Source organism: Ambystoma mexicanum, chromosome 4p (genome assembly GCF_040938575.1).
Source record: "Ambystoma mexicanum isolate Mex_15411 chromosome 4p, UKY_AmexF1_1, whole genome shotgun sequence".
Classification (NCBI taxonomy): Eukaryota; Metazoa; Chordata; class Amphibia; order Caudata; family Ambystomatidae; genus Ambystoma; species Ambystoma mexicanum.
Window position 1 is genome coordinate 1,172,616,312 of NC_090927.1, and position 22,790 is coordinate 1,172,639,101.

General features: G+C 44.0%; 1 protein-coding gene across 2 annotated transcripts in view; it reads right to left on the bottom strand.

Annotated features, from left to right (window-relative positions):
* VTA1 (vesicle trafficking 1) overlaps positions 1-22,790 on the bottom strand; it is a 673,843-nt gene that overhangs the window by 74,957 nt on the left and 576,096 nt on the right. For both annotated transcript variants that reach the window (XM_069606814.1, XM_069606813.1), the window contains exon 7: positions 5,445-5,528. In XM_069606814.1, coding sequence (XP_069462915.1) covers positions 5,445-5,528 — 84 coding nt within the window. The remainder of the gene's footprint in view (positions 1-5,444; positions 5,529-22,790) is intronic.

Here is a 22,790-nt window from a genome sequence, read left to right on the forward strand (position 1 = left end):
AGAGTTTCGACACGTGGACTCTTCCCTTAATTTAAGTGTAAATTCGGACAGGTGAAAAAATCCTTTCGGGGGCGGCATTCCACCCACCTTTTTCTGGGGGCTCAAACATTTGGAAACAGTTCAGCAGTAGGTTGTCCATCTACTCACAAGTTTGTTCCTGTGTACATCCAATAATACTCTTGTCATTCTGTAAAACACTACTTTATATTGGTCTGGGAGGATAGCTCAGGGGCAACGTGTTTGTCTTGGAAGCAAGAAAATACAGACAGGTTGGAATACCGGTCCCGCGATTACAGACTGCTCTCCGGTGTTAAGCGCATAATAAAAGATGAATTAACTAACACAGAGTTGCTGTTCTCGTACAGCCACCAGCTTACTGCCAATGAAATTCTGCCCACTTTCTAATCCATATAGAATGTTTTGAAGTATTTGGTGTTTCTGAAGCTTATTTTCTTCTTTTGGCTCTCTGAGCCCCCTGCATAGGACCCATGCTGAATGGCATAAGGACAGTTTGTAAGTGACAAGCTGCAACACGAAAGAAAAATAGAGTGATAAGGTAATGGAGTACGAGACATTACTATGGGGGAACATGACGCACGATACAGCCAAGGGAGGATAAGTGACAGTAACAACTTTGCTTGAGAGAGAAACTGAAAGTTTAAGGATCAAGGACATACTGGAGAATGAACAGTGCTTAAAGATGGCCAGGACATTGATCCTTGGATTTATAGAGAAATCTCATGCAATGATAGTAGTAATGCGTTGGGGCTTTAGGATGTACAGTACGGCATTATCCGGATGACTTCTCACTCCAAAAAGGCACTAGCCACTTGAAGCCTGTATACGCACATAGGGCAGTGGTTGAAGTGGGGGGGTTGGGGGGGAAATCTGGGAGAGTGATGCTCCTCTATTTTTTAAGTTTCACTGTTCCTGTACTTTTATTTTAAAAAGAGACCATTCAAGAACGGTATCGTTTTAAAATAAAAGTGTAGGAAGAAGTTGAAACTTGCACTTCAGTGCACTGAACTGCACAATTCCTTAAACAGCAGGTTTGTTTGGGGGTTTGATTTGCGGGAGGGAGCGTGGCGATGGGGCTTTGTGGGGAGCCGGGTGCAGGCCAGTACATGTTTCCACTACTACTTTTTTTAAAAAAAAATGTATTCAGGACATGGGCAGCTCAGCAGGGGCAGAGAACTCAACTTGCAGAACTGCGCTGAAAAACGACAAAATGGGAAATTTAACGCACCACCCTGGACAAAGAAAATGGCATGCCCTCGGGAGATGCCAGGTTTGTTTTAGTTGACAAAAATGCCAGTGAGAATGAGTGTCAGCTGAAAGAGGACCACAATTTACCCTATAGTAAACGGGAGAGTCTACTCCTGCTTGCGGCCCTGGTAATAAAGAGAAACAAAACACTGTTTTTAGATTCAGATACTGCCTCTGAATATGGTTTATATTTCAGTAAAACTTGAGGATACGACGATTTAAAATGTATCAATGTGTGAACTATGCTAACAGTCAGATACATTGCACATTTAAAGCGTGTGCATATGTAGAAATAGGGATGTGTGTGTAAAGACAGCATGGTTTCTGCAACCAAATGTACACAATTTATTGGGAATGCACACAATGCTATTGCCATCTGTACGCGCGCGCGCGCACGCACACTCTCTCTCTCTCTCTCTTTACAACACTATTCCATTTCATTAAAACACAAGAGAATGTAATCCGTTCAGAAGTCGTTTTCACCAATGTATTGCAAACTATTCATCTAGAGACAGAGCGTGTTGGGGTTATGGTAGACATTGGCGTACTGTGCCACTGGCCTATGGCGGAAGAAGAAAGGCAACCTGACGGAGAAGCAGGAATAGGAAAGGGGGACAGGGAACATACAAATTGGGAAGATACGATGGGGTCGCGGTAAAGGGAACGTGGTTGAATGAGTAGGGGTGCGTGTGAAAAGGCAGAAAGCGGATCTAAAGGAGGGCTAATAAGAAATCGCAAGCAATTCCCAGTGATGGCTGTTTAGAATACCTTGGAAGAAGCACTGGAACTACGGGCGCGTGGCTGCATAATGGCCGCGCTATGTGGTTGGGTAGCACTTGAAGTGTGGCGGCCATAATTGTCAGGGAGCACTTTTTAGGCCCCCTCCTGGGCCAGCCAGCCCAAGTGACAGTAGGAAGTATGCCAAAGGATAGTCTGTGTAAAAAAGGCGATGAAAAACTTTAAAAGTCCTTTTGGTATTTTAAGCATTCTTTTTCATCTTGTAAACATCCTACTTATAATACCTCAGAGAAATCATGGTGTATTTTAAATTACGCACATTGAGTTAGTGCAACTTGCCATTTACATGTGTACTGTTGCTAAGTAATGAAGTTAGTATTATCACCAGGTTAGAAGCAAAAACATTAACAGGTGAGAAATATTATACCTCTTGAAATTATCCAGACTCTCTGCAGTTAGTCCAAAAATAATATTACTGAAGTAGCTCTAGTCATTACTGCAATCTGACAATCAAGCTCAATCTACGCTCACTCCCATTGGCTGGGGGCCACCTTCAGAACGCACATGGAGTGTTCAAAAAGGCACTCGGAGCAGGGTCAGCACAATTTCATTTTCAAGGAAAATGCAAAACATTTCTATACATTATGCAGTTTTCTGTGTGTCCAATGGCAAGTTATTATGCTGTCGTGTTGCCAATAGTGGGACAAACTCAGACTGTAGCAGCAAACAATTCCTTTGAAAGGGAAGCTACAGATCGGTGCTTCAATTTAAAATCTGGTCGAGGGTGGTTATTTCGGCTGTAGTTGACTGCATTTTTCGTAATTAAATATGGAGATGAAGTGGCAAGAAAAAACGAATCATGGAACGTTTTCTTTTTGAATTGTTATAGTTAACTTTAAACTCATTGTTCTGAATGCGTCCTCCCTTTCCACTGGGTGGCCAACAATTCTGATGGTTAAACACTCGAATTCTGCCACTTTTTTGCAAAACCTTTCCTTCATATCCAAATTACTAGCATCAGGCCCTAGTAGTATAGAGGTGCCCATGAACACTTGCAAGGTGTATGGAAAGCCCACTCCTCCAGATCTCATGCTCTAGACAGAGGTAGACCTAGACAATGCTGCAAGAAACATTTGGTGACAGCACTGACAAGAAGGGCATGACAACTTTCCCAGTTCATAAAAAGGGGGCTGGAGGGCACACTAACTCCAGGATTAGTAATATGCCTAGAGGATCAAACTGCACCTCACTTAACAAGTCGGGATATACATGTATTCCCATGTATAAGGCGTGTGTCCTAGCAGTTCAGAGTTTAGTGCTTCCATTGTGAGCAGAGTCCAGATTTGTTTTTGTAGGATTGGTCCTCTTCTGTAATGGTGCAAGAAATAAAAGTTGGTGGATTCAATATATTAGTAATGTGGGCTCGTGACCACTCTGAAATTAAATAACAAAAAGATGTGGTGTAGGCCGGCAGCGATCACTCTTTTCCCTCCAACTCATCCACCAGTGTTGGAAATATATATAACAAGAGATTGTAGGTGTGGGAAGGTGACTCGCGCTCAAGTAAAATTAGACAATAGTTACGTTATACATCTGAAATACAGTGTGCCAGAACGAATACATTCAGAATAATATGCTATTTATTCCAAATTGTGAACAGACGACACGTGTTTCGACCCATTGGTCGTTTTCAAGGCCTAAATCTTGATTCAAAGTATGGGTTTCTGCAAGGACAAACCAGTCCTTTAATAGTGGAGTTTCCTTTCTAATAATCTGGTAGATTCCAAGGAATGAGAATTTGAGGATTTATAGGATGAATCTGAGACCTCAGTGAAATTACGCCTGGTCTCACTGATCAGAAAACCTTCATTAATCACACTAAGTGGTTGCACACAATCATAGCCCTTCAAATGGGAGCAGACTTGGGTAGTTGCAAATACAGTGATTCCCGTAATCGGTAAAGAAACAATTATGGGGCCCAATCCCCGAGATCTGAGAGTCGCATCCGAAATCAGGAAACTCCACTTTTAAAGAACTGGTTTGTCCTTACAGAAACCCGTACTTTGAATCAAGATTTAGGCCTTGAAAACGACCAATGGGTCGAAACACGTGTCGTCTGTTCACAATTTGGAATAAATAGCATATTATTCTCAATGTATTCGTTCTGGCATACTGTATTTCAGATGTATAACATAACTATTATCTAATTTTACTTGCGCACTAATCACCTTCCCACACCTACAATCTCTTCTTATTCTTCTGTAATGGCACAAGTGGGACAGAAAGCGATAGAATGGTAAGGTGGCGAGAGGAATTACCAATGATTAGAACAGATTGAAAGATTTCTTTAGTAATCACATTTTGGTGTTTTGTTTAAGCAATAGGGTTATGACCAGGGCTCGGTGTCAAGCTCCATCTCGCTCAGGAGGCCAGGCAAAACCAAACCATGTCTGGAGCTACTTGCAGTGGCAGGGACGGACTGATTTGCTTTTTGTGGGTGCTGTTCTGTAACAGCAGAGAAGGAATAGAAATATCTTGAGATAAATGCCATGTGGTTAGGATGGATTCAACACTTTCAAGTCAATAACTTTTTGCTGCTTACAGCCATGACTTATGAAATGTGAGTCTATTAAGCACTTGACACTTTTTTGTGAAAAAACTTGATTTGCATTTTTTGCACTTTAATGTTTTTAATCATTCAAATTTTGCCGATTTAGACTATATTGTATACTACCGGATAATGGAGGGATGTAACAAATTGCTGATACTAACTTTGTGCATATTTTTTGTGAAATGATTGCATTTTTAGACACATTTTACTAAATGTTTTAATATTGATTGTAACAATGTAATTGTTGATTTTATTGTTGATTGTTATGTTGGTTATAGTTTAACAAATTTGTGAAAGGTTTTAGTAATAAACCATATCACAATCGTAATAACCCATATCACAATAAAAAAATAAAAAAGTGAGCACTAGTCACATCCCACATCCGTTGGATATGGAAGTTATACACTATGTAAACTTCCCTTGCAAGTGTATGTAACAAATGGGGAGATCCTTGTAGTAATGGCCTCGTCAACAAGATGTCGAAAACATTATCCTTTAATACCATTAGGGGGAAGCACAACAGTATTCTTTCTAACAACTCAATTTCACCATAGGAAATAATTTTCGGATAAATCTAAGCCACCTACAAACGTATGGATGAAGACGACTTTCTACATTGGTGGACGTGAAGGAAGACATGGAGGGGGGTAGGTAGGTTTTTATCCAATGGTGCTACATTGGGCAGGATTTCTGTTAACTGAAATGCGAAAGCAGGGCTCAGATGTAGGATCATCAAAGAACATCCAACCTTAAAAAATGGTTTCCTTTCTCACCTACGTTTTTTGGTGAACATTAAAATGTACTTGCCAGCAGTTTATCTTCTTCTTACCTTTCGAAGTAGCAATGTACACCGAAGGATCGACAGCAGGGATGTTTTGTGGGACGGGCTGGACCACGGTAGTACTTTCTACACCTACACAGAAGTAACACAGATGAATTATAATTCAAGTTTCTCAAATCATTTTTGACTATTCAAACAAAATACGTGAAAGACATAAGAAGTCGGTCGATCACGTGGTATTTACTTCTCGTTATTAATTGGACCCAACATCATCTCATTTTATTTCCACCAACTCTCAGTGTAAATTCCCAAACGATATATTGCAGCAATGCTATCAAATATGTTAATAAACCTAATGGTGTGGCATAGCCCAATTCAAACGTTTTCTGGGGAAAAAACACTGCTTTTGAGACCTCATCTCATACAAAAACAAGTTACAGCCACATTACTGTTAAAACTTCTCAAATCACTGTGGTTCAATATGGTGTTTTTAAACTCATGATGTTAGGATTGATGAGCAATCACCCTCCTTGAGGGATTTGAAGTTGATTTCTCACAGAGCCAAAGTTAGAAAGCATCTTAGATGGGTCCCCATTGTGATTTGCTGTGGGCAAGTTGCAAATTGGCTAATTTTGCAAGTCAATAAAGTCAATAGCACAATACTATTAGTGTACTGGGGGTTACTGAACCTTTCTTTAGCTTTGGCTGCAATTTGGTGGTGCAAAGCTCCACCAAATATGACAAAACCTTTCCTACACAAAATAACGCAAGAGCAAGACAGCGAAAGGGGGGGGGTGTTGGAAATCAAATATCTAGTTAGCACGGTAACTGGCAACGCTGGTGGCATGAAACAAAACAGCACAATTTGTTAGCTTAAGGGACCTTCCACCATTTATTATAATGTGGAGGAGTTTTGCATTAATTAGGCCAACTAGGAGTTGCCTTTGCAATCACAGTTCCATTCAGTTTTGGCACACAGGGATCCTTTTTACTGCAGCTGCTCAGTTCTCAGCATAGCACCACTGTGCCCTCCCCAGTGAGCTCAGTATCACTCCCTGTGACTTTCCACTCCTCAAACCATTTTTGCCACTCCCAGGCTCTGGCTACAACCAAGTTCACCTTCACAAAAAGACCTCTTGCTAAAATCATTATTAAGAACAAAAAACAGGGTCCTTCAAGGTAGACTAACTACCCTGCGCTATTATGGGTATAATCTGTCCGCCAATATCACAAAATCCTTAATTTACAAAACACGGGGCTGCACGGGTGACGTGAAGTTCTGACCTGTTAGGACTAGCCTGGCAAAGCTAAATATGTGTGTCATTATCCCCTCTACTGCGCCACTCTCTCTTTAATCCAATCAACACGTAATCCATGCATGAGCAATTCTTGTGAAATTCATCACGTTATGACAAAAACACAGTTAATATAAATTCCAAGTACAAAGACTTCACAAACATTCATATATTCCTTGTGTTGAGTTTATTGTCTCCAAATTGACAGCAGACACGTGTTTCGCATAGCCCACAACTGTATTTTAGTGGAGGCTAGCGAGCTTCTTCATGGCTATGTCACTTTTATTCGATCTACAAAAAATATACTATAACACAAATTGATATGTTGTCGCTAAAGCTAAATCACCCTAACAGATCTGTCACATTCTTCCTAAACGAAGTTAAACTAGCTATTACTATCAACGTAAGGAAAATATTAATGTTTGAGAAGTCTTTGTACTTGGAATTTATATGAACTGTATTTTTGTCATAACGTGATGAATTTCCCCAGAGTTGCTCACACAGGGATTACGTGTTGATTGGATTAAAGAGAGAGTGGCGCAACAGAGGGGTTAGTGACACACATGTTTAGTCTTGCTAAAAACATATCTGACCAACCCCATGCACCCTCTCTGCATCCCCCATCTCCTTGCGCGCTGCTTGTCAACACATCATAGCAAGGCCCCCCAAAAGGAAAGGTCCAGAGAAAGGCTGTGCCTGCAGAAACCTGTGGGGCATCAGGGTCCCGACAACACCTCAAGCCCCACCCTTTCGCTCTGGAATGCTACAGAGAGGCTTGGTATTAGTAGAGGCACATCGCCCACCCTGCTTTTTCATGGAATCATAGACAGCTAAGTAACCAAATCCCACCCCATTCACTGCACACATTTTAAAAAAAAAATCAATGTGAAATTTGGGGACGAGTTTCAACCCTTCTCTTACTTCATTTCTACAAGGACAAGGTAGTAGCATCATCGTTATATGCATCAGAAATTCAACAGTTTGGATATTCTGGCTGGAACTACCCAAACGTGTACCTATGGTTGTTTTAACATTTGAACTTGGCTTATCATTACAACATAAACGCCTCATTCTCCAATTCTCCCACTTCAGTATGTACAGTACGACCAATATGTATGCGAATCCCATGTCTCTATGTAACCAATTTAATTTTTACCTTTGCTCCTGGCCTTTCCAATAATACTTTATTGTATGACTAAGTGTGCCTCGCTGACTTGCAACTGCAACAGCGCCTCAATGCCTCCGGGTTGTATGTGCGCTTTATAAATGAAATCCATAAACAAGCATTGATTTTATGGCAATAAATCTCCTTTTATAGAACGATCTTCATATTCACAGATCATTCTATGTTAGTGGATCTTAAATTACTGGTTGCCAATAAGAAATGCATGGCTCTAAACTCATGAGTAAACAACTAAAAATTGTCATTAAATGAAGTAAATGTAAAATTGAATTCCTTCTCATATTGCCCTTTGACAATCCAAATGTCTGCTAGGAATCATGATTAGTGCAACACCAACAACTCCAAAAATCCTTATGACCTTTTTTTACCATGGCTGCAGGGAGGTAAAATGTACAACATAATTTAACAATTACCGTATAAAATTCCCAAATATAAATTGGAGGAACACTTTCCTATGGATTACACTTAACCTCCTTTAAACACATGAAGTAACCAATACAAGGCAAAAGATTCTGTGGCTGAAGCGACTGTCTCTTCTTTAACAATAATGAATGTACTGGAGCATCTTTTCATCATGTTTCCAAATCTCCTGCCTCGGAGTAAGAAATATTTAACATTATATGTATGACTTGGATATTCTTTTTCAAACTAACTTTTGGTTGTGGATACTAGCTTTTAAACCAGTCTCGTTTTTTGACACTATTAGATTTGTGCATTATATATTTTTTTAATTGGGTTGTGATGATTTTACAACTGCTATACTTTTCTTAAAAGTACTGTATATTGTTGATTAAATTAACTAGTTATATGTTTAATGGTAAAATGTGATGGCCCAATAGATTGGTTATGTCTGTGTTTTCTTTAGATTCTCCTTTTTATGTTATTTTTTGTTTTATAAACATTGATGTGTAAGGTTTATTAAACACAATACAATAAAACACAATGAAAAAACATCCTTTGAAAAGAGCTCAGTGCCATCTTGACTGCTAGGAGCTCCAGCACGTTTATGTGAAGTTTTACTTGTTGTGTGAACCACCTCCCCTATATGATGAGGTGTTGACAATGCATCCCCATCTGCTCAATGATGCATCCGTTGTTAGTTATTTGTATGTAAGAGTTGACAAAATGTATCCCCTTCTTCAGGTCTTCTTTTGTTCGCCATTATATTGCAATGACAATTTTTTTGCTGACCACACTAGATAATACCACTCGCCTATTCCCCAATCGTCCGTTCCCTGAGACCACTGTTGTGCTAGCCGTTCTTGTATGGGGCGCATGTTGAGTCTTGCATGTGGAACTATTAAAATTCATGACCCCATCATGCTGAAAAGATTGAGTGTCTGACGAGGCATATAACGTGAAGTGTGCGCTAGCAGAGTTTGCACTCTTTCCTGCGAGGAATAAACAATGCCCATCTGTTTATCTACCATTGCTCCTAGGAATGGTTTTGGCTTGGATTTAGGCTTGACTTATATTTGTTGGTTGAAAATCCCAATCTGTGTAAATGTATTGTCTCCAGTTTAGGCAGTAGGCAATGTTTTGTGCCCTTTCCTGTTATTAACCAGTCGTACAGATAAGGGTATATTGGAATTCCTTTAAGCTGCATTTGCGCTGATACTATTGCTAGCACATTGGTGAACCAACAAGGTGACGATGCAATCCCAAAAGGAAGTACTTTGAATGGAAAATGTCTGGACTATTTTGAAATAGAGATATTTGTGATGACCTTGGAACATTGAATTATGAAAGTATGCATCTTTCATATCTAATGTTGCCATATAATCGCCTTTCTTTAGATCGAGAATAACATCCTAAAGTTAAGTCATCCTGAATGTGTGGGGTTTGGCATGTTTGTTTGTTGGCCTTAGGTCTAACATTGGTCTTTATGTCTAGTCTTTTTCAGGAACTAGAAAGTAAAGCAAATAAATGCCCCCGTTTAAATAATTCGTAGCACCTCCTTGATGGCTCCCTGCATTAAAATGGGCTGGTATTTTCCCAGCAGAAGTATGCGGCAATTTAGTGGTAGTTTTCCGCATCTTGCAGGGAAATCGTGCAGTTTGTGCTCAGCAGTTAGCAAATGGCGCATCACCCTGGGTGGTTACTCCTGGGTATCCCGCCCTTTTCCATAAGTCATCAGCGGCTTCCCTGAGGATTGCCACGAGTAGCCCCTTTACGTCCCCCAATGCTAATTTCTGTCCCGCTGTCATCCTTTACATTTCAAATATCCATTTCCCCGCACCCACGGTTAACAAGGGTACGATACACCTAAAGTTTTCTTTGTCTATGTGTTTCCATGGTATGTATTAAGGTTGTCTCCCTCCCTTTTCCAGTAAGTGTAACTGTGTGAACCCGATCTCCCCATTCGCCCCTCATGTCAGCCTGGTCTGCCTATCAGGTTTCTTGCCGTCTTTAATGTCAGTACATGCCTTTGCTGGCTCCCCCTTACTTCAACCTGGAAAATCCCTAAGCCTCTGCATGTGTGGGATCAGGTTGTCCATACTGCGTGATGACTCTCTGGACTGTTGTAATCGATTGTGCTCGTCACCCCAAATCCCCCTGTGTTTCCTACTTCCCATGTCACGCTTCTATCTGCACTTTTCCCCGTTGACCGATGCTTGGGTTGCCCCCCTTCCCTCATCCTCCCTTCCCTCTGCTCCCAGTCTGACTTGGTGTCCATATCACTGTCGAAATCATCTGCAAAGCTCAGCCTCCTAGAGCTCATGTCTTCGCTGAGCTTCCCTTTAAAATCAATCAGGTCCCCAGTACCTGTTCTCTCGAAGGATACCACGTCTGTCCTGTCTGATGGAGTGGCAGTCCTGTCCTGTGTGGTAATGCTGTCTGGTTCGCCTACCTCCTCCTGCGTTGTCGTCTACCATGCCCATTCCCCACTTTATTCTTATGTATCTGACTGCGTGCTCCTCCTCCTGCTCCTCCTCCTCCTCCTCTTTGCGTTTGCGCTCTCAAACGAGTTGCTCTATTTCCCACTTTCTCCATTACCTTCTCACTAAAACTTGCTTTTCCTTCTTCCCTTTGCCTCTCTTTGAGCTCCCTCCTTCTCCACATCTCTCGCTGCTCCCGATCTCACTCTTCTTCCCTTTGCTTGTCCCTATGTGCTCTCTCACATCCCTCCTCTTCTTCCTTCTCCTTTCTTTCTATTTCTTCCTTTATCTTCGCCCAGTCTCACGCTTCACTGCTCCCCCTATGACCCTCCATTTCTTTAGTCGCCCCTGTTGATTCTTCCGTTGCTTTCCCATCCAATTTCAGAAGTATCTGCTCTCCTACCCATTGGTTTGATTGTATACACTCTAACCCCTTCTTGGCATTCGTCTGGGCTTTGGCGCGTGCTCTCTGCCCACTGTCTGTCTGACCACTTCTCCTTGGTATTTGGTAGAGGATAAAGGAGAAGGTGGAGGAGAGGAGGGACAAGGGCGCTGCCCCCGGTGTCTCGCACAGGCTCAGCATACATTGACGCCTCACTACTACCCCCACCCCCTGTCCTCCTGGAACATTCTCCAGAGCTCAAATATCGCCATACGATTGGCCAACTTCTTCCCCTTATAGGCGTTTTGTATATGTGTGCCTGTAATGGTTGCTGCACATTTTTTTGGAGAAACTTCTGCATTGTGGCCATGGCTTAATCAATTTACCCTCTGTGATTTTCGTCCATTCGGCGCTATATTTACAAATCTTGTCCTTCTATCCCCGAAGAACCTTACACAGGTGCTGGAGGGGCATATCCCCCCACACGTTCCTTGATATATTGCTTTTATACTTACTTGACATCAAGTTGAGGCTTTCGGCACTCTGTTATTACACAAGCACAATTATTATTTTCAGTTCAGATTCAGGAATATCACAAAAACAAATTCTCAACAATTCTTCTCAAGCCTCTCTGGCCCCAAAACAACCTGTTGGGCGTGCTCTGCGCGCCGCCCTTCTGCAACTCTATGCCTCCTCAGGCATACCCACCAATCTCACACATGTGCCTTCCACGCACCGCCACCGAACAGCCTCCTCTGTCAATTTTAAGTTTCTCTACATCAACTTCTATAACTTCTCGTGCTCTCCGAGTCCTATGCACAGACCTGATGGGTGATGTCACCACTTCACTAAACAAGGGAGTGCTAGAGATCACTTACAACTCTCACACTGCTAATGTCCAGTTATACAAACATTTACAAAACCCCAACATGAACCCACAGCTGTATTCCTGTCTCCTAACATGGGATACCAATATTTTTCGTGTCCAATCTGTACCTACAGCATTGCCTTGCAGCTAAAACGCCTCCTCTGTACTTAACCAGATGAACACTGTCCGCAATCTAGGCCAGCTTCCTTTGCTAAGCCTTTACAGGGGGATACCATCATCCATGACCCGAGCTAAAATGCCCAATTCACAGGGAATCAAATATCCACATAACTTCAGTAATCCGTGCCCTTAAGTCAATAGTTGGGTTATTGACCAGAATCTTTTTCCTCAAGACTGAATGTGCCCTAACGAGAGAAATGACAACTGCCTCCGCTCCTTTCCCTACTATGCTGCACAATACTCAACACTACTAGACAATATAACTACCTAGTACGGTAGTCGCCTGTCTGTTTCCATTTCCTTCCCACTCTCCCCCTCCCTTCCTTATCTATGTGTTAGCTCTTGCACTATCTGAATTGTTGTCAGGCTGAGTATGATAGTTAATTTCATATCCATACTGTTCATGGCCTGTAAGAATGTCATTGTATTTTCCTTTGTTACCTCCCGTGCCTTGAAGTGTTTTGAAACACATTGTGTATAGGTGCTTTATAAATAAACGATCATATAATACAATACTCATTACCACCCCACACCCACTGTTACTGTCCCACTCCCCTTAGTTGCCGTGTGGCTTAGTCACTCTGTGATCCACTGACGCTGTTCGGCTACCCCAAAGCTGCCACGCCACCCTTCTGGTCTGCTGGACCCCTCATGGACTGCAGGTAGGATATTTCCAAGCCGGCTCCTGACAGCCTTTGCACAAGGGTGCACATCCCATCGGACTCAGAGTCTGTGAGTCGCTCTGCAGCCCTCCAGGCACTGCGGCGGAAGAAGCATCTTATGCCGAATGGGTGTAGTAAACCAATCCTCTGCTACCAACTTGCTGGTGAGGTCTGGTATGCCAGAGGTCTGGGGGTTAATACAAGCTTACCCGTTCAGCTCTCAAGGCCCAACAACCTTGCCCCCAGAACAAACAGAGGACTCAGCCAAGGGCAAGTTAGACTTTGGTTTATTACAAAAACTGACAGGGATCGTACAGGACATTCAAAAGTCTCCAGAGTCACTGCTCCCAAACCTGTGCCAAGCTTTTTTGTTGCAGAGTACCATCACAACATGGACCCTTCTCCGAAAAACCTATCCGACATTTTGGTTGGGTGATCGGAGTGGTATACAGTATAGATTGCCCCTATGGGTCTTACTTTCTTGCCCTCCTCATGTTAGGTGGCTGAACTGCCCCTTCCCCAAGAAACTATTACATTTTTGCAGGGTCACAGGATTACCATTGGCCCTTGCCTTAGCCATCCACCCCTGGATTTCTCTCCCCTGATTGGCTAGAACTGGTCTCCCCAGGGTTGGGACCCAGCTCTGTTGTCAGCACTCTGTGCACCTCTTCAAGGTAATGGGAATGACTATGTGTTCCCAATGTATCTGATAACAATACCACGTTTGCCTGTGAGAGTGCTCTCCATGTTGCAACGTTGTTAACTTGTTCATGTTTCCCTTTGTGTATGTGTTGTTGAGAACTGCTCATCTTCCCACCGCGGGTGAATGACCATTGTCCAGCTCAGCGGCATCACATGGTTGAGGACCACAAATTCAAGCTCTTCTGGTCGGCAATTTATAATTTATTCTGTTTTTATGCAGATGGCCCCTTGTCTTTTTACGTTTGGAATGTGATGCTTGTCTCTGGCCTTGGCTGCGAGTCCTGGCCTTCCTGTTCTGTGCAGCCTGGTTCTGCTTGCCCTCTTCTCTCGTCCTGTGGCTTGTGGCCTTATGTGATCTGGGGTATACTTATACTATGATTGCTACATGTCTATATCCTGCTATGTTTCCTATAGGTTAGTCGTATTTGGACCTAGCAGGCTCCTTATGTAGTTCTATAGGGTTAGTTGCCATAAGCATCTGCAAGCTTGCTCTGCATCTCTTCATTACCTTGCATTCTGCGTTTCTGCACTTGGGCAATGAGAAAACTAACAAAAGCTTTTGACAGTATGTATATTTATCTATCCTCTACAGAACTGTGTAAGCATGTGTAGACAAGTGGGTGTTTGTGTAACGTTGTACAAGGTTGCGAGTGTACTTGATGTCTAATGTGGCTATGTCGTGGTGTCAATAATGATCAGCACAGTGGTTTCTCTGCATTAGTCAATGTCATCCATCGAGGCACTTGGGTCCACGACCAATGTTGAAGCACCTGTAACCATAAAGACATTTACTGGATAAGGTTTGAATGGCTGATAGAGAATATGTTTCCGCACACGTGTCAGTCAGTGGTCCCCCTGGGTCCCGGGCCAAATAGTGAGTGACTGTCATTTTTGACTCATCGGGGCGTCATGTTCATGGGGGAGAGGGACCCTCTCTTCAAGACCCCTTATCATATTCCAGTGCATCCTTTATTCTGATCAATCTGTGTTGTCCAATCTATATGCTAGTCTTTGCTTTCTCTCTGTCCCGTTACTTACAGCCAGCTCCTGCTCCTGCAGTTCCTGTGAATACCTGTCTCAACTCAGATCAGCATGGTATCTGTGTACCCAGTTTCTGTTATATGGCGCATTGCCTCAGGAATCTACCGTAATCTACAGTGCATACTGTGAGATACAGCTTTTGCCCTGTGCTCTCCAGCCAAACTACTGACACTGTGTTTCCAAATAGTGTAGGAGTTGGTGAGCTCCCTTAGGCCACTGTCCCCGAAGGAACCCTGGTAGCTTCAGGCTACCACATCACACATTATTGACACCCACAAACATACAACACAAATGAGATCCATTAAATCACTTTCACCCTGACCTTAGCTCTAGTCAGTGACCAGAAACTCCAAAGCCACCAGCCTTGTGTGAAAAATGGAAAACCCTCTCCTAGGGGGGTTGGCAGTCATTGTGAAAAGGCTGCTGAACTCAAAGGTAGGATGAGAAAATATTGGAAACCTAAAACATAGGATCAGTGTGAAATCCCCAACTAGGCTGCTCTGTGCAGGGATGGCTTGTGTGAACTGGAATTAAAATGGTCTCTGTGAGAAATCAAAGGGGCTCTCACCCGCTAGTCCTCTGGGACTTCATCCAGGTGGCCATCACTTTTGGATCCAGCTCCTGGGTTGGACCAGTGCCAGAGGATCACCTGGGAGAGGGGTCATCAAGGAGTGGGGGTGAGGCAGCTGATGGTGAGATGCCGTATTTCTCCCTTTCCATACCCATGATCCCTCCCATTTCATGGGATTCTCCAATGTCCCAACCACCCCCTTTTCCACACAAACACTATGCCGAGGAAGAGGGTGACAGAGTACACACGCTAACTTGTACACATCACATTGGCCATGTCCCGCTAACTGGGTCAGGCAAAGTCAGGCAAAGTCAGGTATTTCACTCTAAGTGCATACATCTGATACCAATTAGCTCTCCTCATACGGATAAAAGGCGGAACCTAGAGAGACACTCTGAGCAAGGTGGAACATGAGTAAGTGCAGAACTTCTGGGGGTAAGGCAAACCTACTGGAGCAGAGTAACGGACAGAGGGACGAGAGCAACGGGTTAAGAAACACGGGAGTTCCATGCAGGAGGTTGTTGCCTCCAAAAGGCAGTGAAAGACACGTGGAGAAGGCCGAATCCCAAATAAGAAGGCTGCATTGTGTTTCAAGGACTCCAGCCACCCTCCCAGGTGAATGACCGGGTTGGGGAGGTGAGGCTGAACCTGTGGTACTGACCTTGACTCACAAACTGGAAGACAAGAAAGAAACACACACAGCCGGTGAGTTGGCAAGCAACCTGCGAGAACGGTGTGTGCTGAAGAAAGATTGAAGTATGTGAGAAACCGGAGGGTATTCTCTCAGTAAAACCTTATTCAGGTGGCCAGGACACGGCTATTGCTGATGGATCCAGTTCCTGGGGGTGGACCAGTGAGGGAGGATCACCTGGGTAAGGTAACGCAGGGTTGGGCCCAGGGGAATATCCTAGTTGGGATGCGGTATGATACCGGGGATGAAGACGAGGATAGAGAGATCCCCGAGACCTTTGAGGGCTGTGCCACAGTTGACCCTCTTTCTCTTATAAAATCTCCTGTATTAAAATCTACCAAACAAACCCCCAACTGGAAAATTCCCTGAGAAAACGAACCCTACTAGAGTTCAAAACCACATCTCACAGAAACCCTGCTTTCTCGCTTTCTACCCGAAAACTCTCAACCATTCCCTTTCACGTCCTTCTGATTATTCTTTTCTGAACACCCAGTCTACCAGGACAAAACACTACCGGTCCCAGAATCCCTGGTGTTCATTTCAGGATCCCAGTTATTCCTGTATGCCTCACAAACCCCAACGATCCTATCCCACTGATTATCATTTTGCAAACTCCCCGTTAAATGTAACCAACAGCTACCATGTTCACAATCCCTAAAAAACCTGGCCTTTTCATATTCAGACAAACCCCCATACGAGTATTTTTGCTCCATGAAACACCTCTTTCCCTTCAGACCCTGTAGAAGACCCAGAAACTCTATCACCTTTTTTTCCCCGATAGAACACCAGGACCTGACATGTCCTAATACAAGGGTCAGGCCAAGTCAGGCAATTAACCTAGACCACACACACCCGACGGCCCTTCCTTTTGCCCACATGGATAAAAGGTGGAGCAAGAGAGCACAATACGAACAAGGCAAGTACAGCAGACAGCACGACGAGACGGCTACCACGTGGCATTTCAAAAGAAATAGAGAGGTGGCAGGAAGAGAGGGTGGCGAGAAGTGACCTTGCCCTTTTTGTCCCATGCCCGCAGAGCCTTCGCGGACGATAGCCCAAGACCGCGAACAATAGCACAAGTGACCTGCAGCAGATGTCAATGGTCGTGACTCCAGAAAGGCAACAGCCAAGCGGTTTGACACAGCCGGTGAGTCGAGAGGATAAATGATAAGAACCGGGCTATGATGAGTGAGAATCGCAAAGTGGCAAGTTTTGAACCAAAGCTGATGAACTTTAAATGAACTGTTAAAAGTGTGAAGGGGAGACCAGCTACAGAGGGAAAGCAGCACCACGTGGGAGCTAACTCAAGAGAGAATGTTCGAGCCCCATATGAGAGAAACTATTAGTACCAGATTGCCGTAAGAGGGCCAGCGAAATAGGTCAAAGTGATCCTACAGAGGGTCAAGCAAAATTCCTGTACAATCGAAAGACTTTGATCTACAATCACTGTCAATGAAAGGGAAGTGAATCCCAACAATATTGGACAAATATGAATGTGAAGTAAAGAGGGGTCCAAGTTCGACCGATGGAGATCCAGGGGTGAAGCCATCACCCGAAAATATAGAAAGGCAAGAGGGGTCTGAGCCCGACCAAGGGAGATCCAGCGGTGAAGCCATCATCCGAGATGATAAAAAGGGAAGAAGGTCCAAGCCCGAACGAGGGGGATCCAGGGGTGTTGCTTTCACCCAAAGTTTATTGATAAAGGAACTGTGATATATTTTGGCATACGATTGTGAAGGGTCAGCACCCAGAAGAGGGGGATACAGGGGTGAACCCATCACCCAGTGAACATTGTAAAAGAATGTTCATTTGCTAAAGGAACTTTTGTTTTGTTGTTTGAACATGTCAGGTCCTCGAATGCAAGAGACTTTCAAGTAAAATGAGACTTGGCTATCGACGACCCCGATAACTGAAAGCTTGAGCGTTAAAAGCTTAACTATCATCTCGTTCCAGAAAAGCCCAAGAGGGTGTACTGAGAGCTGCCATTGGAACTGTCGTCTCGTGCTGGAGAAGCCAGAGACTGTACTGTGCTTCAAGCTCCCATCTTGCCCCGTGTCCAAAACGTGGGGAAGGGAGACCCAGGCTACTGCACCCTGACATATTATTTAAGAACACTTCTTTCTTTTCTTGAGAACGATCCCACACCCCTTTTTGTATTAGTTGTGAGGTTTGGCAATAGGTTTCTTAGTACAGGCCCTTTTTGTTTTGACATGACACCACTTGGACTGCCCTATTTTCATTTGATGGTTGATGCTTGCTCCCATCGTAGATTTAGGTTTAGATAATGCGTTTTTCCAACCCGCATACAACATTCATTGTTCAATAAACACCCTTGACCTGTGATCTCTTGCGTCTGTCTTACTTGTTGTCACCATGAGTTCCTCACAAGTGGCAACAATATATTGCATAAATGAAGGCTACATGCATGTGGATGAGACGCAAGGAAAAGCAGACATGCAAATGAACTTTGAAGTAACAATAGCTGGAAGGTCAGCGATCCTGGGTAAAGGAGTGGTCCGGCGAAAGGAAGTAGCCCACCTGAAAGTCTCTGTGAAAGGTGAAAAGTTGGTAGCGATAAAGTGAATTAACTGTAAAGCAAATTGAAGTTGACCCCGAGGCGAGGGCAAAGAGAAAAGGTGAATGTTGAACTTAAGTGTTATAATATAGTGAACTGTGCAGACCAGGAAGCACTTGGGTAAATAATCAAGGAGTGGGAATTGCAAACTGGAAAAGTCAAAGTGGTCCTGCAGAGGTTTTGTAGAAAAGAAGCCACGCAAGCACTAAAGTCTTCGACATCAGAAATCGGTCCGAGCCCAACTGAGGTGTTACGTTTGCGGGATAACGTGCCTGTCTCTGGGCTTCCCTTTGCAGGGTTCGTGGGCTCGCTCCCTGCAGGATGCAGCATTTTTCTGCCCTGTTTTTACATAGGTGGCGGTTGCCCTGGAAATGTTCTGCCGCAACAACGCTGCACTCTGGAAGACAGGTTGCAATGGTTTCCAAACATGGTAACGGGATCGGGTCAGCTGCCGAGAGCGGCAGTTTTCGCCTGCAGTGTTTGAATAAAAGCATGCACATTGCTGAGAGTCGCTGCTTCTGATTGTAGTTGTTCACTACCTTGTTGCTGCACTTTTGTTCTGCTATCCTGACTCCGTGACTCGCGCCTGCCTTTTGGATTTGAATATGCATGCTGATTTGGTACTGTACCGCTCTTGCTGCTGTCAAACTCCTACCTGTCCATGGACTTCACTAGGCTTGCTGTTTTGTAACTACCACTCTCGCTGTTGCCTAACTCCTGACTGTCCTTGGACTGTCATACGCTTGCTGATTTTGTGCAAACACCCACGTAGTTGCAAGCTTGCCTGTCACTGGAACTCACGACCCGCATAGACCTCCTGTCATTGTCTTTACTATTCGCTCTCGCAGACTCCATTCTGCTTTCTGTCTGAAGCGGTCACTCTTGCCCTTTCCGAGTTACTGTGCAGACTCCTCTGCTTTCATTCTGCAAACCCCAACTCCTCACAGACACTTGATCTCTCTGGGAACTTTTCTGTTTCTAACACCTGTGCACCAACGGGACGCTCTGCTGTGGTTATCAAGTGCACAAACTCGGATGTAGTGCGCATCTCGTTCCGCCCGGGTAAGATCCTAACTAACCTTCCCTTTTTGTTGTTTTATCCTGCCGTGGTTCACTCAGCTGGGTTCTGCTTACTTCGACCATCCTCCTCTCCTCAGCCACAACTCCTTTACCCACTTGTAAGAAACTGTTCTACTCTCAATAGAGGCCTATTGTTTACAAAGCTCATAGCATAGATAGCAATTCATATCTTGTTTCCTGTTAGGGGTCTGGGTCCCTGTACTGCCGCCATCTTTAACGCCTTATATAGCGGGATCAGGTCAATATTTGAAGGCGAAAGAGATCTATTCACAGTATTTGAACCCTTAGTAATCTTATTGCTTTCCTTTGCAGCCTGGTACCGTGGTGGTGTGTTCTCCCGCTCTTTCGTTTGATTTGCCCCTCTGCCTGTTACCTTTACACATCAGAGGGGCATATCAGGAGAAAGAGCTCCCTCAAGTGCGGAGACCTGGGTTAAGGAATAACCCAGGTTCTTCAATCAACTGGACTGAACAAGAGTCCAGTGCTCACCTAACCCTTCATCCGGGTTCCCCTGACGGTGAGTGACATGAGGGAGACTGAAGGTGAAATACGTTAGCGGAAGGGAACCCTTAAAGAATGTGAATCAAGCTGGGGAAAGTAACCCCTGCAAGTGTTTTCATTTTACTGTGAACGGTTTGGCCTGGCAGAGGGGGACCAGCGTGAACTGTTTTGTGAACTGTGTGTTAGAATTTGCAAAGTAGCTTTAACGTGGAAGCCCAGGCAGGCCTCGATCCACGTTTTGAACTGCCTACAGCGACCACCTTACTCTGTGCTGTCCAACGTGGTATAATCCTAATGGGACTTGGGACACAATGGTTATCAATGCCCTGGGAGCCATTGAACAAAACCTCCCTATATTAGGCCACCAGAACATTTCAGTGAGCTGGCATAATGGAGACTACAAACTAAAGACAAGGAACTATAAAGAAAAGGATAGAATTCGGTTAAATAGGGAGATCCACCCCTCTTACCTCTTTTCTGTTGAACACTGTAAGAAGCCCTGTTCTATGCACGTCTGTGAGGAGAGAGCAAATATGGTGGGCAGTGGGTGGGAAACCGGCAGATTGAAAACCCGACCGGCCAACCCTTGCTGTGAAGGTATCATGAAGTAAACACAGACAACTGAATAGAATTTTGAGAGAAACTTTTATTAACTAAAAATGAGGGTTGGAAAAAGGCCTAACTTGCCCTATGCTAAAGTGGTACTTCCCCACCTAAATGAAACTAATGCTAGTCTGTGTCAGGAAGTCCAAAGCACATGTCAGTGTGCAAAACCTATTCTTGCCCTCACATCTAATTGTACACAATGTGTAGGGATGTCAGTACAAAATGAGAAGTGTTAAAACAAACATGTTTTAAAAGTTCAGAGCTTCTTCCATCTCTCAGGTGGAAAAGGGGTTTCCCTTCCCCAAGGTTCAAATAGTTCACTTTACAAAAGAGGGGTTTCCCTTCCCCAAGCTTTAAGTCTTCCAATGTTCCAAAATAACAATTCTTTGGGATATTCAATGCTTCCACGGTTTCAAAATAACACAGTTCCTTGCAATATTTCTCAGCTCTTTAGGTTTGGTGACCTTTCACCAATTTATAAAGTTCAGTTAATCAATTTCAATTTACACAGGTTTTTCTTTATTCAATCACAAAGTGGATTTTCCTAAGGTGGGTGTATTCGGTCGAGGCGCAGTTGTCATATCCTACATGGCCTGCCCATTACAGGTCACGCAATCAACACACCTTACTTGGATCTGTTTCATAGGTATCTTGACACAGTTTCAGCTTCACATTGAGGCTTCACTTAGTATCCTTTCAAGTGCCCTTGAAGCTTTATCATCACTTGTTTAGCCATCATTCATTTATTTAGTAGTTTTCACTTGCAAGACCAACACGTTTCCCAGTACATTTTCTTACTAGGAAACTTATTCTCTGTTTCAGTTTTCTTGATCAAAGCATCTGGTGCCCTTTTACCAGGTTTCAATTGCATACGTGCTTTATTACTATTATAGTTTTTTTGCACAACTATTCTTGGCTCGTGGCAATGCTTGCTTATTTGACTCTCGGCGATGCTTGCTTTTACGGCTTCTAATCATGTTAATTACTTTTTCATATTGGTTTCCTTATATTTAATCCAGATATTCAAAATTAAATGTCTTTGGCACTAAACCGCCCATCCACCGTGTCAGGGGGCCCTTTTTCACCCAGGCGGACTCACCAACCTTCCCACGGTAGGTTTACCAATTTCTGCTGGTTTCGAGAGAACCATCTCCGCTTGCGGTCTGCTCGCGCTGGTTCCCTCTGGCATACGGCGTCCTCCATGGATTCCTCACTTTCCTGTTGCTTACTTTGGATCTATGGTAAACTGCAGTCAGCAGTCCTGCATCTGTGAGCGGTCAGGAGTCTCTCCAACGTTCACAGTACCTTTGATCCATGTCGCACTGCTTTCTCAGCTCCACTGCAGACCGCCAAGGAACCCTTCTCACGCGCTGCACCAAATCACGCTCTCTAAGCGTCTTGGGGAGTTCACTTCTCGCCACCACCTTTACTTGCCTCTATCGAAGCCTCTTAGCTGTGCCTGTTTCAAATGTTCCTGTTCCCATTATGAGCTCAACAACTAGACCGTTCATGTTTCTTCGTCCAGTCTGTGTTGTGTGTTAATGGTGGCCTCCTCGCCTGAGTATCTAAGTGGTCCTTGTGCGAGTAAGAATGAAAAAAGAGAGGATGTATGACTCTGGTGTGTCTCTTCTCCATCCCAGTACCTGACTTACTGGAAGATGATTTATGTAAAAGATAGAGAAGGACTGGTAATAACCTACAAAGGCCTGGGGGATATTCGATTAATTAGAAACAGGAAATGGGGGTTACTGTGTCTCACCCAAGGGGGCCTCATTTCTCCCCACCCCCCCCCCGCCCCCCCCAAGTCTCCCACTTCCCCCTCGCATATCCATCCCAGGGTCCAAGAAGCAAGGACGCCCTCAGATTCTTCACATTCCCTACTTCACCTCAGCACTCCTCGAGGTGAGAGGCCAGGCCTGTTTGCAAAATGCAACACACACACACAGCACACACTGATTCGCGCCTCACTTCCAACACGCCGGCTTCTACCAGGCGGGGTGATACCATCGGTGCTCTAACCCATGGGGGGAACCCACTAGAAAAGAAAAGAATTAATGTACCTCACAAAACCCTGAAATGCCCCTGCCAGTGGACCATACCGTAGGCCACCACTTTGTGAATTCTGCACAAATAAAGGTCTAAAAAAGGAAGGAAAACACAGTACTAATTACAACAATG